Source organism: Apis laboriosa, unplaced genomic scaffold, assembly GCF_014066325.1.
Source record: "Apis laboriosa isolate Shangri-la unplaced genomic scaffold, ASM1406632v1 scaffold105_cov147, whole genome shotgun sequence".
NCBI classification, from domain to species: domain Eukaryota; kingdom Metazoa; phylum Arthropoda; class Insecta; order Hymenoptera; family Apidae; genus Apis; species Apis laboriosa.
This window is the reverse complement of record NW_025220714.1, coordinates 1,792,513-1,811,561: the sequence shown is the minus strand read 5'-3', so window position 1 is coordinate 1,811,561 and position 19,049 is coordinate 1,792,513. Positions and strand designations below refer to the sequence as shown.

The following is a 19,049-nucleotide window of genomic DNA, read 5'->3' as shown; positions in this document are numbered from 1 at the left end:
GATATTTTTCTTTTTTTTTTTTTTTTTATTATTAATTCAACACGACGACGTATCTTGGACATTCATTTCTGATTTCAATGCGATCCTTGGCGCTTCCTTTCAATTCATCCCGGCAAAGGCCGGATGAATTCTTTTCCTTCGATTGTCAAAGTGTTTTTCAAGTGAGAAATAAACGGGTAACGATCCACGTTTCTCTTGTCGCGATCCACGAAATATGATTGAAAATTTATTTGCAAGTTAGATTTTTCCTCGATCCTCCTTCCTATCGAGGTTTAAATAAAAAACATCTCGTTTTCCACCTCTGTTTTCTACAGAGGTATATATAAAGGAAATATTTATCAAACGCGTAGCATACGCGAGTAAATATTTATTTCGAATTCGAATAAAAGTTTTACGATCGATGATTTATTCTCGGCTCGATTCGATCAAATTTCCATTTTTCAACGATTCTCCGGGACGAAGAACGTTTACGCGTATAAACGTATAAACGAGATATTATGCGAAATTTCTTTGATCCGGATTTTTCGATTTCCGGCATGGCATTTATTCCCTCGACCTCTTGTTATTCCTGCACGCCAGCCCGAATTTGGGGGAAGGCAGGCTTGAAAATCCGGGGAACGGATATTTCCGATACGGTTAGTAGTCGCGATACCACTACACTCCCCTAACCGTATAATCTCCACCTAAGCAAAGGGATGGTCCACGGCATTTTCGATATCGTGCACACGCATGCGAGCTTCCTTTATGCGCATTTTTCTTCCTCTATTTTTCGTCCATATTTACGTACCTTGCCATCGATCGCGCATAAAAATGTATTCGTGGTATAAAATTATACGCGTGTGGAACGTAACAAAATTTCACACTCGACATTTTATATTCGATATTTAACCCTCGAATGGTGACCTTCAAGCACCATTTCGATTCGAACGGAGACGATATTTATTTGTGATCGATTTTTTTTTCTAGAATATCGAATAGCTAGATTTTCTTATCTCTAACGACATTACCTCATCGACTTTCCTTTTACGCCCGCGTTTTCGATCCTTGCGCGGTCTCGATCGATGCGCAAGGGTTAAACAAAGGGATACCAATTCAACGATTAATTTCAGATTAATCTTAACCCTGATCGGGATGAACAAATTATTTTCGCGCGATTCTCGAGTATTAACGGCATACGAATTTTTATCGTCGTCGTTGTTTCATTTTTTTTTTTTTTTTTTAATTTTTAAATTCCTTTCCACTCGAATCGGTGACTGTCACGTGGTACGATGCCAACTATCTTAGAGGCGACTCTCGGCCATTATTTCGATTCGAACGGAGACGATATTTATTTGTGATCGATTTTTTTTAAAATATCGTGTCGGATAGATTTTCTTATCTCAAATTGGATCGCGGATCGTGAATTTGCGTCTTAGTTCCAATTTGACAGGTTTGGAATATTATTTTCAAAGTTTTCGAGTTTTCGTAAGCTGTAGAACGTATTAATGATTGGCTCGAGCGAAGATGAGCTTGATTTCTCGAACGACGAAATTACTTTTGTTCGTAAAGAAATTATTGACGACGGAGAGAGAAGGAGAGCGGCGATGTAGATGGAGACGAAGTAGGAGGTACGAAAAGGCGAAAGATAAGGTCACAGTGAATGTGAGAGCACGTTACGTTAACAGGAGTTGAGAAGGATTATTAAGGTTCGCTCTCAACGAAATAACATTTTAACGTGACACTTGCAAATAAAGTAAATATTCAACAAATTTTCTTTTGTAAAAATACAAATAAATATTAAAATATAAAATATAAATCTTTGTAAAAATACAAAAAAATATTAAAATATAAAAGTTTTATACATTAATTATGTGTGAATTAATTGTGTGAAATTATTTCGAAAAATTCACCGAATAATATTCAACAAATTTTCTTTCTTTGTAAAAAAATATTAAAATATAAAAGTTTAAAATATGAAAGTTAATTACGTGTGTGTGAAATCATTTTGAAAAATTCCGAAAAATATTCAACAAATTTTCTTTCTTTGTAAAAGTACTTTCTTTGTAAAAAAAATATTAAAATATAAAAGTTAATTACGTATGTGTGAAATCATTTCGAAAAATTCAAATCGAACAATATTCGACAAATTTTCTTTCTTTGTAAAAAAATATTAAAATATAAAAGTTTAAAATGGAAAAGTTAATTACTTGTGTGTGAAATCATTTCGAAAAATTCCACCATGAACATGAAAATCGTCTCGAGTTGTCGAGTGCAAACGGTTGATATCTTTCGTTAAAACGTAATTACGAATACGTAGATCAATAAGAATAATAACTCGTTGATTCCATTGCTTCACAAGATCGTTTATTCGTTTTGGAAAGCATTTCCCGATCAAGTTGAGCACGCGTTGTTTTCTCGAACCATTTCTCTAATGTTTTTGTACAAAGGAACGATTGGCTGGCCGTAGGACACGTATCCACCGTACGTGTTGTCGATTCGGGGACAAAAGAGCACTGGAAGTGGAGTGGAGTTCCATTTATTTACACCGCGGGTACCAACAGCTGCCAGCGACGTTAACTCCGTGTCTTGTTCCCCTTCCCCTTCCTTTTCGTTGTTGCTCCAGTGAAACGCGATCACTGGGACGAAATAAAAAATTAGGGGACTTGTTCTTGTTTCTCCCTTCCCTCCCTTTCTGATCCAATTCAACAACACTCGTCTAATATCCGAGTTCGATGTCCAATTCGTTTTTTAATCGTTATAATTAATTAGAAATTTTCGTTCCAAATTGATTAATAATGCTCGTTATCCGTTCACTTTATCCATTTTTTAACCCGTTAATAAAACCGTTTGCAAATGGGGGAGGAGAGAAAGGAAAGAAATCGATAAAATGAAAAAAGTCGAGTCGAAAATGCCAAGGATAATATTAAGATAAATTTCGATCGTAAAAGTTTCGCGAGAAACTTTTTAGCGTTGCGTTAGTAATCTTCGTTCAACAATGGAAAAAAACTCTAGGTTAATTGAGATTACGATAAAACATCGTTGGTAATCACCTGTTGGCTAAATTGGATTGAATCGTGTTATCCGATTGCCATTATACGATATACGAGCAAAAACTTGTGTTACGAACGTAATCGTTTTATTTCGATCGAGTATCGTGCCATCTTTTCGCAAAACGGGTCAAATTTCTCCTAGCGTCGATATTAACGAATCAAATTATAAACTACCATGGACGTGAAAGTTTTAGAAAGTTTTACGTTTTTTTTTTATATTGTTCAAAGAAAGATCCATTGCAGATAAACTTATTAAATATTATTAAATTTCAAATTAATAAGTTACGATAAATCGTATCGTTAAAATAAACGATCGTATCTTTTCCAATTCGCTTATGATTACGTTGCTACGTTGTCGATTATTAAAATATCGGTGGTCGATAGAATAAAAGCGTGGAGCAATTTCGAACGTCTTATCTTTCGAATCGAACGTGTTTTTCAACGGGATATTTTCATTTGCGCACCCTCTAACCTCCCCACGTCACTTTCCCCATCGAATTAATCCTGCAGTAGATCGCAACCCGCGATGATACACTCGCGTGCAAATGGATTTCGTGGTGAATGGAAAATACGCGATTCACGCGTATGATGCGCGCGCATCATCATCGTCAGAATGCAATTTCGTTGCGATGTTGCCCGCGAGGGGATCGAAAATATAATGCGCGTCAGATATCGTTGCTCGTGATCTTGTTACAGGCCGGCTCCAGTCCCCTTTCAAAAAGGGGGGGGACCACGCCGCAAGAATCATCGGAGATTCGTCCACCAATATTCAATTTTGCCTTTTAAAAAAGAAAAAAAAAAAGATTACGAACTTTTGTTAATTCGATATCGGCTTTTCTATCCTCGAGTCTATCACACACACACACACACACACACACACACACACACACACACACACACACACACACACACACACACACACACACACACACACACACACACACACACACACACACACACACACACACAGACAGAGAGAGAGAGAGAGAGAGAGAGAGAGAGAGAGAGAGAGAGAGAGAGAGAGAGAGTACACGGGGAGGAGGTGAAAACTCAGCGGGGGAGGGGTATGGACTTATCTTATGAGTCAACCGCGTGCTAACAACGTTCAGGATTTAAGCCGATCCCACGGGACGGTAGGAGAGGAGGATCCGCTTTGTCGAATTCATCCCTGACTCTAATTCGTATCGACGGCCGCACGTGCGTCGACTCCCCGAAGGAGAAAAAAAAAAACAAGAGAAATCAAGCCAATATCGTAAATTGAAATTGGAGAAAAATTCGTCGAGCATCTCTTCGAAAAATTATTATTAATTATTAGAGACATCCACTTTACCGACGATCCGTAAACAATCTAATAAGATAAGATAAGGGAAAAATCGTGGCGTTGACAGAAGCCGCTAATTAGAATCTAATCTTCTGATTGAGATTCGAGATGCGGCGTTGGAAACCCTCTTGTGAAACCCCGGCCTTCCTCTATCCATACCAATCGCGTAAAAGCCGGGATGAGTGGAAATAAGTGTCGTGTGTCGGAAACAGGCGTGTTAGGTTTTGCGTCGTTTCGAAGGTCGATAACAAAGTTTCCCGTGGAAAAAGGATCGCTTAGTCATCTCCCGACGAAAATTCTAAGGGCTCTTCTAATCTCCGTCTCAGAGTGTCCGAGGCAGGGTGGCCTCACCGTAATTCGACTCCTTAACTAATCATTTTAACTCTCCTTCTCTCCTCGCGTTCTTCCATTCCGTTCGCTTCAAAGGGACAGCCCTTTGAAAGGATTTTGACCTAGACGTTTATGCCTGTCCAGATCTTATTCCTTGGTCGATTGATTGAAACGTTGCTACTGATCAAAAGCGGTTCGATAAGTGAATTGATTACTTTTTATAATTATTATTAAATCATAAAAGTAATATGGAAAAATATAAATTGTACGAATTCTAATGATCTAACTAATGGAATGAATATAATATAATCTTATAGAAGATATAATATAATCTTTGCGTTTCGATAATATTGTTCAACCTTGACAAATGAAACGGTTGTAAGCGTTGCTTCTAACCGATCGTCGAAGTTAATGCCGAATACATCTGGGTACTTTATCTTTAAACGTAACTTAATACGAAGCGGAGGTGGAGAAAGAAAACAAAAAGCGATATTTCCAGCTATAATATACGTGGGAGTAAGCCTTCTCGTATGGCAATCTAAGAACGTTTACTTACTCTCATACGTTGACATTTGCCTCGAGGCGATGAAAAACGCCTTAGCTTGACCATTTTCTGTATATATATGATATCTGTATATATATGATATATATGATAATTATTACGACTATTAATTCTGATTAAGAGCACGTAAATTTAATTTCTTAATTCCAAAATGTGAGAAAAAAATAGTGGTACTTTCTAAAAAAAAAAGAGAAAGAAGCAAAATGCACTTTCATTTCTAGTTTATTAATATTTCAACGTCAGAATATGAATATGAAATATTTTATTGGAAACGTTAATCTCTAATTATGTGTACATAATAAGTTGATGAGAGTTTAAACGCGTGGTTACGTTGGACGAGCGTGAAGAAATCGTTTTGCCGCTAATCTCCACCAATCTTCCGTTCCCGGTAAATCCTTCGGTGTGCCAATCGAGTTCCGTACGTATATATCGCATGCACCGCACGTTTCTCAGCGATTCTCAACTCTCTTATCGATCGAACCGAACAATGAATATCCCGCTCGTTCGATAGTTATTACGAAATAATTTGTCAATCGACAGATTAAATCAACAAAGAAAATAACAAACGTTAAGTTTAATCCCTCTTTCTATTCACCGCATAGAAAGAAAACGAAATAATCCATGCGTAAAGGATGGAGAGGAAAAAAAAGCGAAAGAAAGCGAAGAAAGGGAACGAGTAAGAATCCGCGAAAGAATCGCCACTGAAGTTAATCGCCTTGGCCTGTCAATCGCGTCGACTCACACTTGCGCACGCGCACGTACGCATGCGCGCAACCCAGTGTATACACGGACAGGCGTTGGATGAACGTTTGCACGCAGCGTGCAACCTCGATGCAATGCCCTTATGAGTTGGTACACCGTTAAAGACGCACTAATGCAACCGCTGCTCGTTGCTCCCTCGTGCATCGATGCACTCTCGCCACGAACCGTATACCAACGAAACAAAAGGAGGGAGGAGAGTGCAGAGTGGAACGGTATGGAGCTGTGCCGCGCGCTCCTACCAAATCCAACTACGTTGAGTTTACGTTAGAACGAGAACACGGGAGGACGCGTTCCCATAATCGGCCGTGATCGTTTCTCCTCGCTTATTCGGTTAAAAGTGTAACGCGCGACATTTTCTCGTTGTGAAAAATCATCATCAAGTGCGCCTCGTCTTTGCTTCTCTGTTCGATTTCCAATTTAACGGTTATTATTCAATTTAATGGTAAGCATCGAATCGATTTTTTTCTTTCTTTCTTATAATTCATTCGTTTTCTTATTATTCTTTCGTCTTTATAGAAATCTACTTGAAGTTTACTTGTCACGAACAAATTATTTTCCGTTTAAATTTAGCCACGAGAGAAAGAGAGAGATAAAATTAGAACGAAATAAATTAACGTTTTAGCGCGGAAGAAAATGCAAGAGGAACGTTTGCGTTTTCGCACGCGCAACAAGTCTTGCCTAACAACACGCGTGTTGCGGAATTCCATAGCCCTTTGCATCTCACGTTCTTTCCATTCTTTTAATTGAAACTCGTTATTCTCTTTGTAGACGATCGTAACGTAACGCTTCAACACACGCTAAAACGATCATATTCCTAGCTCGTCGTTTTCGAAGATACGCGCGTGTATCGTCGTATGTAATAATAAGCGAGGATATATGTTCACAAAATTTTAATTATAAGGAATAGCTAGTAGTAATTTTTCCAAGATAAAAATACTCTCTCTCTCTCTCTCTCTCTCTCTCTCTCTCTCTCTCTCTCTCTCTCTCTCTCTCTCTCTCTCTCTCTCTCTCTATGTGTGTGTGTGTGTGTGTGTGTGTGTGTGTGTGTGTGTGTGTGTGTGTGTGTGTGTGTGTGTGTGTGTGTGTGTGTGTGTGTGTGTTTTAAAGAGAGAACGTTTTAAGAATCGCACTTGTTTTTACGTTTTTATTCTGTTTTCACATATAGACGCGTACGACGCGTTTTCGCGATTATTGCATCTTACTTTCTTTGTGCGAGAATTAATAATCGGTGATCATGGTCGCAGTGAAACTATCATTCGGCAATAATTTTAATTAACCAAACACGGTGGTTTGCCAATAATAATAACGTGATATTAAACAGCGAAATAATTATTTCTTTTAATTAAATAGCGAAGAGCATCGACACAATATTTGCAATTAATTATCTTCCGTAAACAAGAAGCACGATAGCGGTATCGCGAGTTTCAAGAGTGAGCCAAGTATCGAATTGAAGTAGCCGTGTCCGTTCGTTCGTTGATCGACTCTGTTATCGAGTGCTACTCAAACACCAATAGCAACAGAGTCGTATTCTGCGATGCGAATCGTTCGATCATAGACCCATCAAATTTAATCGGTATCGTATACGTAAGAGAGAAGTAACGAGGCAATATCGAACACATAGTGGATATTTATTCACGATAGAAAAGGAGGGAGGGAAAAAACGGTGCAAAAGTGGGCTTGTTTCTCTCCCTTGCGTCCTTTATGATCCACCTTATGATTATTTTCGAGAATTCGAAACGCGCGGATAAGTCGTTAATATCTAGCGGGGAGGATCGATCGGTCGTGGGTCGACTTCCGATGAATCATTTTCGAGCGAAACATCTCTAATGCTTGGTCACGTTTCTCGGCCCTGTCCCTCTTTGCCACCACCGGTTGCCCACCGATCGCTCCCCGATAAGCGAAGAAGAAGAAAAAAAAGCATTGAAAACGACTCTCTAAAATTCTTAACCAACCGTAAAAGCACTCGACCCGACATTTCTTTCGTTCCAATTCTAATCAACGATAGAACTCTCCCTCCCTCCCCTCAGATGGAATTGCAAATCCCGTTTCAATCGCGCTCTCATTTCGCTCGTTTGTCCCCAGCGAATTCGAATTCCATTCGCGACACGAAAGAATGCGATTCACCGATATATAACCGACACTTATATATATATAGCGTATGCCGTATTATGAATGCTGGGTACACGTGTACACGACGATCGATCGAGGGATTAAACAGATATATATGTATATATATATATATAACAGCGCGGGATTCCTTCTTTCTCAGTCCCTATTGTTATTTATCTCGTGGCGCGATCCGCCCGATTTGTGTCGTAGCGATTTGACAATTGAGCCGAGGTCGGCCGGGCGGCCAAATTATAGCCCTGCTATTACGGCGAATAAGCGTGAGCACCGGTGCCAATGATCGCGGCTTCGCAGATTACCGCGACGAGCATCGATCGAACGTGAGACCGCCCTTGCACGAATTAAATTCAAGCAGACCAAGAGAGGAGAGATTTGGTTTAAATCTTCGAGCGCGTGTTAATTTGTCCGATTTTTTTTCTTCGAAAAATGAGCTTTCGATTATTACGTTCTTCGTTGTTATAACGATGTCGAATAATATTCGATGATGATCGTTAATATATGTATTAATAAGTCGTTTCTGTTAATTACGGGTATACGGGACAATGGACGATGATGCGAGCGATGAATTGCGTAAGTTGTGCCAGCTGTGTCATGACAGCGGATCAGGATAACAGCAGCTGTTTTATGATCTAGATTAAAAGTTATCAGGCGATCTTCATTGCGGCAATTTAGACATCTACACCGCAATTTTCTATTCGACGCGATTAATAATCGCTCCGTCCATTGATTTTCGACTTTGGAAACGCAACATTCGTCTCCTCCGTTGAGAATCGTACGTACGTATCGTTTCTATCGCTCGAGAGGCGTTAATTTTTTCCCATTATTGGCTCTGCCGTTTCGTTTCTCGAATCTTTGTTCGTAACCCTGTTTGTAACTGATAAAAATATACGGTGGATCATTATCCATTTAACTCGATACGTTGTAACTTTGTCCCACGATAACGTAAATTACTCCGTGGAAACAATGTCCGCGATTATAGTAGCGACAGATTGAGCAATGGGCGGTAGTAGATTAATCTCCTTGCATGGTAAATGCACGCTGTCACGTGTATGTACTACACAGGCCAGCCCGTGGTTTATTTTATCTGCAAACAGCACATATTTCTCGGACACACAGTTAAGGAGTTGAGGCCGGGCACAGTATTACGACTGTGCTCGGTTAACGAGCCAACCGCTATCGTCGTTTTATCGACCTCCGACCAATGACAGTGCGAACGCGTTATAGAAAAAGACCAGACCGATTATAAGACTCTCCGTCCATCCGTTTTTAATTAAATATCACCAATTAAATAAGTCCACTTATCTCCAGAATATTTTCCAGATTATCCAAACCTTTATCTTTGCCTGGACTAAAAGACTTCCCTCGTCTCTGTGTCTTATTGCCACCACAGTTTATCGAAAATTCCACCGTTCACTGGTGGAAAAAAGTCTCGCGGGACGGTGGAGGGGCAAGAGGGGTCCTTCGCTAGGACCATCTATCCCCACCTCGCGCGCTTTGTTGACAATTCTCGCACCACACGCTACATAGTGGTAAAAATTATTTTCGTTTCTCAAGTTACGTGTTCACTTTATTCGTACACATACAATTATTACAATTATTACTCAAATTACATTTATAAATTAAACCATCGTTACAAATCCTAATAATCAGTTTACGCATATTGTGAACAAATAAAATTTAGAATTAAAAATTAAAATTCCATGGCTATGAGATACAGATTGTCGAAATGCGTGTGAAAACAAAGGTTTCCTTCCTCTAACTTCTTTTGCATCAGTGAACAGCAACTATTTCTTCTCGTTTCCTTCGATTTTTCAAAATAAAATACCGATATGTGGCGAAAAACAAATAATTGTAACTCGAACCCAACGATCTTTCGTTTCAGGTGGTTTGAAGCACGGAAACGGCGGCATAGGCAGCGCGAGCAGTTCCAGAAGCACGAGTCCGAGTCAACAACAACAATCACCCCAAACCGGACTCTCCTTCATTCCCCAACCGAGAAATCAAAATTCGACCAACAGGCAACCCTCCACCACCACCCCGAGGTAAATATCAATCTCCTCTAACACCTCATGAATTCGAGATAATCTTAACCCTTTGCGCTCGATTATTAATGAGATGGAAATCTAATATAAATCGCTCGCCGCTCGAGCCACATTTCTGAATTTCTAACACGAAATAATTACTTAATTTTTAATTTTAACCTTAATTTATCAAAAAATAAATAAATAAATAAATTTATCGATATAATAAATAAATAAATAAATAATTTATATATATTATATATATAATATATATATAATTTATAACGAATTAAAATAAATGTTTCGAGATGTGGTTATAAAATTGAAATTTACAGAAATATTTGTCAACTATGAAAAGCAAACGTACATTTAGTTCAATCCGCGACAATTATATTCCGCAAATATGAAAATGAATTGAGCGCAAAGGGTCGATCTTATTCTCGACGAATAGAATTTCGAAACGAAAGTAACGAAATTAAACGTTTCAGCCCTCGAGCCTCGACGGTGGGCAAGCCGGGGGGTGTGAGGGGCGGGGGCCAGTCCTCCCCTTACGCGGGGGCGCCCCCCCAGCAGAACAAGAACTCGGTGCTGGACAAGTTCAAGCTTTTCAACAACAAGGAGAAGAGCCAAGATCGGGGCAAGGCTTCGTCAGGCGTCTCGAAACGGACCTCGAGCTCGTCCGGCTTCTCCTCGGCCAGGTCGGAGCACTCGGACAGCTCGACGTCCCTCTGCGACCAGAGCAAGCTTCAAGTCGAGTCGCCCAAGAGCCGCGCGCTCAAGTCGAAGTTGCAGTCGGCCAAGGCCGGGAAACAGGCGAGCCCGAAGGCCGGGAGGAAGGAGCAGGGCAAAGGGCAGAGCAAGATAGCGCGGACGAAGGGCGCTGCCGACAAGTTGCTCGTCTACGCGGCGCCTCCCCTCGAGGATGTCAAGCCGAGCGGCAAGATCGCCGCCTCGGCGGCCAAAATGATGCCGCCGCCTCCCGCCTCCCTCGAGACCAAGAGATCCTCGAATCTGCACGATTTGTTGAAGCAGCAGCAACAACAATCGAGCCAGGCTTCGCAAAAATCGAATCCGTCATCGACGGGCCCTAAACAGATCGGGGTGCAAGAGGCGAAGAGCCTCTCGAAGAACGAGAGCCTGTCGAGGCAGCAACCGAGCACGAGGCCGAGGATGGAATTGCCGGCCAAGTTATCGGACGCGGCGAAGATCCAGCCTCAAAAGGTTCCGCCGAACGGGTTGAACAAAGACGTGCTCGCCCAGAAAGGTTTGTTGTTGAGCAACGGGACGATGAAACAGGCGGAGGATCACGAGGGGATCGAGGACGAGAATAATTCGACGATCGAGCACACTTTGTCCATGAATCAGGCTAATCTGTGCGAGCAGAGGTCGGCGATGGAGGGGAAACGGAAGGAGATCGGCGCGGACGAGGAGCAGAGCTTGGACGGCTCCGCGAGGCAGGGCGGGTGTTTGAAGGGGGGACGGGTCGAGATGCTCGAGTTGGAGGGGAACGGGAGGCAAACGCCGTCCCCCTTCCTGCCTCGCAACCCTCCTGACGCGGCGACGAACGAGGCGAAAACGACGGGTATTCAAGAAGCGATCGGCCCTCCGACGACCATCGTCGAGCAACAACAGCAGCAGCAGCAGCAGCAACATCACGCGGTTAATTTTGGCGCGGGGAAACAGCACTCGATGGCGGGCAGCGGGCCGTTGCAAGGCTCGAGTTTGATCGGTTCCGGGAGTCCGGGTTCCAGCATTCCGAAGCCCACGGCCTTGGTGAAAGGCACCTCGAAACCGCCGAAGGAAAACAACATGCCGGGCGTACCGACGCCCACGAAATTAAAAGCAGACGTTTTGCATCGCAAGCTCGATCCGAATACGGTCGCAATGGTGTCGCCTATGCCAAGTATATCCGATCTAATGTCCGAGAGTTCGCACAGCAATTCGAATAGCACCGGTCAGAGCAATTCCAGCGACAGCAGCGTTATTTACAGGCCGAGCAGCGAGAGCGGGAGCGAGATAAAAACTATACCGAACAGAAAAATCGATACCACGTTCGAGCAAATGGAGAAGGTATTAAAGAATCTGTTATTGCATACACCTGTTGTAAATGTGAACAGACAGAGAAGTGTACAGAGAAATTGATTTCGCAGGTTTTGTCCGAGAGTTCAACGTGCGGAGGGGGAGGGGGAGGAGGGGGAGGAGGGGGAGGAGGGATGGGCGACGACGAGGCGGAGATGACGGTGAAGCCCATGCAACCTCTGCTCCGCGGTTACACGCCTGGCGCAAGGGCCCTTCAGACGTTGCCCAGCAGAACGAACGCGCGACAGTACACGATTCTTCATTCCTCCTCTCATCATCATGTCGGTCACGATTACGCGGACATCGACGTCGCCTCCGGTTATCTGAGCGACGGGGAGGTTCTTCGCGGTGGTATGACCGTCGGTAGCAGGACTCTGTCCGACTTGTGCGACGGTTACATGTCCGAGGGCGGTGCTTCGTTGTACGCGCGTAGAATCAATCCGTCTTACGGTCATGATCACGAGAGGTAAGTGCAAGGCAGCGAGTAAGAGTGAACGTTGCGCTTTTCATTGAAATAGAAAAAGATAAAGAACGATATATACGTTTCTTATCCACGAATATTTGGAACACTTTTTTTTTTACGACAATATCGATCGAGCGAAATTTACGATTTAATGTTATTTTATTTTATTACGTTCTCCTTGAGAAAGGGAAGGGAAAAGAAGTAATATTGAAAAAAAAAATAAAAGAATATTTAGAACATTTTTTTTTCCACGAGAATATCGAACGAACGAAATTTACCACTTAATGTTATTTTATTTTATTATGTTCCTTGAGAAAGGGAAGGGAAAAGAAATAATATTGAGAAAGAAAATGAACGATACATTTCTTATCTACAAATATTTGGAACTACAAATATTTTTTTTTTCCACGAGATTATCGATCGAGCGAAATTTACGATTTAATGTTATTTTATTATGCTGTTTATTATTATTAGTTATTTTATTATGCTATTCTCTGAGAAAGGGAAGGGAAAAGAAGTAATATTGAAAAAGAAAATGAACGAATATTTGGAACAACAAATATTTTTTTTTTCCACGAGAATATCGATCGAGCGAAATTTACGATTTAATATTATTTTATTGTTGTTCTCTAAGAAAGGGAAAGGAAAAGAAGTAATATTGAAAAAGAAAATGAATGAATATTTGGAACAACAAATATTTTTTTTTCCACGAGAATATCGATCGAGCGAAATTTATGATTTAATGTTATTTTATTATGCTGTTCTTTGAGAAAAGAAGTAATATTGAGAAAGAAAATGGACGAATATTTGAAACAACAAATATTTTTTTTTCCACGAGATTATCGATCGAGCGAAATTTACGATTTAATGTTATTTTATTATGCTATGCCCTGTAGAGAAACAAAGGAAAAAGAAGTAATATTGATTCAATTGTTTGGAAGAGGTTTGAAATTCGGTGGAAAGCTTCAAAGGGACACCGAGTTACATTATGCGTGTTTTCGTTCGTGTTTATTTCTACCGGGGCATCGTGTTGCTTCTTGGTGCACGTGTTTCAGTGACGCGTTGAATGAGTCACACCAGTCCTCTCGTGAAACGCAAAATGTAAGTTGCCAGATTTGTCAACACACACGATGCGCGAATTCTAACTTGTTCCCCCTCGATTAAAATTGTGCCTAGTTTTTACTTTTTACTTTTGATTTAATTCAATTTCTTAAAAATAACATTTTCTTTTCCTCTATATAAAAATAAAAATTGAAGAATTCGCTTCAACTTTCTCGTCTCTTAAAAATAAATTAAAAAAATTAAAATAAGTTAAAGTTAAAAATAAATTTCTATCGAATTGAAAATCGCGATTCCTTTTTAAATCCGATTCGTTTTTTGACTCGAACCGAAGATCGATCCGATCCTACGCGAGAATAAAATTTTGAATTTTTAATTTTCAAATGTAAGAGAGGTATCACCACTTGATCAACTTATTTTAGCGTGAATCACTTCGCGAAGTTGAGTCGCCTGAATCAGACTTAATACGGCATCCACCAAGTAGTCATCCTCTCACCGACGGCCTTTAATTAGACGAAATTTGCAGGGCTAATTTCGTACGAGCTTCCAATTACATGCTCGGTTCTACTCGACTTAGTACGGTTATCTTTGCTCACGTGCCTCGATTTAATTAAACAAACTTGCTCGGATGTCTTATTCCTCCCTCCGCCTCTCATCTTTTCCATTTTCTTCCTCTTTCTGAATTCGCTCAGAAGACTCGCTAATTTCGCTCGTTAATTCCACGTAATAATTTCATATATTTTTTTTTCAAGATTTAAAAATTTTTTAACACAATATAAATATAAATACGATAATAAGGGAGGATTTGGACCGTGAAATTTGATCGAGATCCGGGGGTTGGGAGGGAAGATAGGAATGGGGTCAGTGGTGATCATCTCGATTAGATTCACCGCATTGGGTTTGGATTCGTCTCGGTCGAGTAGAATCTCGTTGGAGCGTTCGATTATTCAATCTCATTTGATTTCCTTCGAACGTGTCGTCCATCCAAAGAGTATTGGACGGATGACAATAATTCATCGCGAGTGCCCTACATAGACGATGGAAGAAAAGTGGAACTTTCGAATGTACATATACCAAGATTATACCGATAGTTCGAAAGGAGATGTTAATTAACAGTTTGTAAAATGTTCCGTAATAAGAGGAGCTATGAAACGCGTTAAGATGTTGAAACAGGTGATCGAAATTCATTCAGCTCCGTCGTTTCGATCATATCGTTTACCTTCTCGTCAATTTCCACTGATGTTCTTCTTCTTTAGAATTCGAATCGAAGACAAATTTGCAAAGTATCGATAAACCCGAGAAATGTTTGTACGCTACTCGAGCTAAACGAGTCTCGAGTGTTGATCGTGTATTCAGCCAGGAAAGTCGACTCTGAGTTATTTGTTCGAGCTGCAATTGTATCCTTTCTTTCTTCAAAGATCTCCATATTACGAGTAAGGGGATGACAATAATATAGAAAAAAAAAAGGAAAAAAAAGAATTCGTGAAAAACGCAAAAAATTCGAGTGGATTATCCTTATTATATCGAGGAATGGCTCGAATTTAGAGAGAGTTCGTTCCTCGCATCCTCTCGTGCCAATTTACCCTCTCTACAGATATTCGAAACCTCGACACGATCCAAGCACTTGTACGGCTATGCAATACCCGGCGCAACGTAAACGAGGAAGAACACGTTCATTTTCCGATAACGGGACGGATAAAGAAATTTGCCAAATACGGATATATTTTTTCCTCACCGAGCGGGACAAAATGCTCCTTAACTTTGATCCACCGAACGAGCGAGTTAATCGTTGAACGAGCAAAGTAACGGTGCGTTTTGTAATAGGCGAAACAGCCGGGGGCGTATCATGGAGCCTGGTTCAGGGTCGCTAACTCGTTTGGCGCAAGCAAGCCGCTCGTATCATCCTTGCCGCTGAAACCCAACGCGCTTTTCGGAAATTCAATATACTCGCCCTCGTCTTTTGCCCCAAACCCCTCTCTATCCCCTTCCTCCTCCATCATCCTGGACCCCATGAAAGCAGGGCGAGGGGCCACACAACAAAGAACGCGAGTCCTCGTAGCATATTCCTTAGATTACGCATGAATCCTCGAGCAAGAACGCTGGAAAACGCTTTATTCGATATCCCTATTCCCCCCTCTCTCGAGCTCCACGATATCGCTATGTTCTATTCTCCTAGACAGTTTTCAAATTGATCAATGAATTTTAACGCGTTTTCGTTTTCGGTAAAACTCGTTCCTATTTATTTTCCTATATTATAGAAGACACTTACGTGGGAACGTTGCTGGTAAACGAGATGGAAAATGGAAATCGGGATGATGTAAAAAAAACGGTTGCGGTTTATTAATTGGAACGAAACGCGGTGCGGACGCGGTTATGCATGTAAGGATATACGTGGAAAACGCGTATTGATTTAAAAGTGGCTACTGCGTGAATTTACCGAGAACGCGTAGGTGAAGGAAGGAACAACGAAATATAGCATGGAGAGGAATACGAATATAGCATGTAGAGAGAAAATTTTATTAAAACGTAACGTAACGTAACAACAAAAATAAAGGAAAGAAAGAGAACAGAATTCGTACGAGTAAAATGATACGCGCATGTCTTGTTGATATCTCGCGTAAACCCGATTAAACGTGAAAACAATAAGGCAAACCGAACACGGTTCGGTTTTGGTATCGAAGGAAAAGACAATAGGGAAGGAAGAAGCGGCAAAGCGAGGAATCAATTTAACGTAGGAGGAGAGGGAGGAAGCAGGCATAGTCGCGTTTGACGTAGCACGCTTGAAAGATAAGTTTGTGCGTCTTTGTCTTTTGCAAACGGTTTGCTCTCGCGTAGTGCCTTTCAATTGTCACGCGTGATCGTGACCGAAACACTCTATTAATACTCTCTCTCTTTCTCTTTCTCTTCGTACAATATAAACATACAATATACCCTCTCACCGAGAAACGAAACAAAACGAAACGAAACAACTTTTCCTCTGAAAACTATGATACGCGCATGTAAAATTTGGATCGTACGTATCTCTTACGTTTAAAAAGTTAACGGTTTGACCGCGGTGGGGGAGGGGGACCCATATTCCTGAGAAAGACGAGGACGCGTGGTCGCGGTGAGTCGAGTTCGCGAGATTGTTAGAACGCTTGCGTGGTGACGTCACGTGGATCGATCGGTCAGCGGGGGATCCGGTGGTGCGATCTGGCGGCGACTTTGGCCAAGCTGGCAGGGCGGCTTAAGGCGCCACCAAGGGAGCCAGGTTGTTGCGCGACAGCTGAGGAGGGCGCGGAGGGCTCTATTCTCGGGGGTTGGTTTCACGATAGAGAGAGAGACAGAGTGATAGAGAGAGAGCGAACGATTCGTAGCGTAGCGCGTAGTGACGAGAGTGGGGAGAGCATCGTCGAGAACGAACGAACGAACGAACGAGCGAACGAACGAACGAACGAACGAACGAACGAACGAACGAACGAACGACGAACAACGAACGACGAACGAAACGAACTACGTACATACACGAAGCACGGAAAGTGGTGGTTAGCGATAGTTCTCCGGGGACGAAAGAACCGGCTACTCTTCTCGTCTGCTCTTACTTTTTCTCCGTTCGGTGGATTCGGCGGATTGTACATACGAATAAGTAGGGGCGCAGGCACGTTTGAAATCGACGTTATCATCGTAATGTTTCGCGGAAACACCTCGGCCGCGTGAGGTGGAGAGTGTACGTGTTAAGAAACGTCGTCGAGTGGAAATCGTCCTGTGCTAAGGAGGAGGAAAAGGAGAAGGTAGACAAGGAAGAGGAGAGTTACGATTTCGAAACGCAAGTCCAGGGTAATCTCTTTCGTTGTGTTTCGCCTTTTTCCATCGATTCTATTCATCTTCTCATCGATGCCGATCGTAAATATATCGGCACGCGTTCGATGTCAAGGTTAGGAAGGATTTTAGGGGATGAATGACCGGCCACGAGTTATGTTATTTTGCGAGCGGATTTTTTTTACCTTACCCTTCGAATTTACATATGCGAACGGAATAATTTTCGTTTCGTAATAATTATCTTGCCTCTCGAATCAGTATCGCGAATAGTTTGAGATTAAAATTATTTCAATGATTATTTTTCTTTCGATTTCTTGACTGAGTGAAAAAATTATTGAACGAAAAGTCATCGATTTTTTTTTCTTTTTCTTTTTATTAGAAACATAAATTGATTAATTAATTTGCATTATCGTTTAGTTTCGTTGAATTCTTTGGAATAAATATTTTTCCATCATTTATTATATTTCTTACCAAAAAATAAAATGAGACAAAAATATTAATTTAGAATTATCCGTTCGAAAAAAGAAATTTTATCGAAAGGAAAAGCGAAATGAATTTAATCCTAAGATCGATGAAGACAGCCTAACTTTCCCCTTTTTGTCTTCAATCTTTACTTTCTTCTCGGTTTCTCCTCATTCCATTAAAATTATTTAATTTACCTATTATTATTATTACTATTCCTTATTACTACTATCCTTATTATTATTACGATTCGAAATTACCTTTGGAAAATAATAATATTCTGGCATTTACATATAGAATCTTTTCAAATTTTCCAATCGCGACGATTATTTTTCTTTCGATTTCTTGACTGAGTGAAAAAATTATCGGAAAGTCATCGATATTTTTTTCTTTTTCTTTTGTTAGAAACATAAATTGATTAATTAATTCGCATTATCATTAAATTCTTTGAGAATGAATCGCTCTACCACCGTTAATCTCGTAACATCAAGGAAAGAAAACTCAATTGGAAGGAGGGAATCTTGTAAAGAAACGTTGGAAAAGCATTATTAGCGCGCACGTTAATCGCATTATATGTTAAAGTCTCGAGCCTTACTCACGTAAGCACCGTAATCCCGATCGTATGCGCGTGATTCGTGAATTGTTAATCGTCGATCGAGAGAGCAGACTTGCCGTGGGATTCGCGTCCGCAGCTGCACGGAATTCGTTATTCGGTGGCTCGTCTGAACGAGCGAAGTAAACACCTTGCGGGAAGGAGGGGAGCTGTGTGCACCTGCGGCACCAAGCGTTGCAAGCGTCGTCGACTCGTACTACTTACGATAACTAATTAACCGACGCCGCCCCGGACCACCTACGACATATTCTCTCGAGAATCTTTCGCGTCAGCTTAATAACCCAGCTATCGATTCCATTCGCCTTCTTCGATATCTTCTTCTTCTTATCTCCCCCCTCCTCTCGTTTCCTTTATTTACATTCGATAATCCTTCCTTTCGTAAATTATGGTCGATTATCGCGACCAATTAATTTCTCTCTCTCT

The 19,049-nt window shown here is 41.1% G+C and overlaps 1 protein-coding gene across 4 annotated transcripts in view; it reads left to right on the top strand.

The window, feature by feature from the left end:
• LOC122720949 (protein sickie) overlaps positions 1–19,049 on the top strand; it is a 156,444-nt gene that overhangs the window by 87,136 nt on the left and 50,259 nt on the right. For all 4 annotated transcript variants that reach the window (XM_043948106.1, XM_043948097.1, XM_043948088.1 and 1 more), the window contains 3 exons: positions 10,014–10,173; positions 10,641–12,222; positions 12,303–12,697. In XM_043948106.1, coding sequence (XP_043804041.1) covers positions 10,014–10,173; positions 10,641–12,222; positions 12,303–12,697 — 2,137 coding nt within the window. The remainder of the gene's footprint in view (positions 1–10,013; positions 10,174–10,640; positions 12,223–12,302; positions 12,698–19,049) is intronic.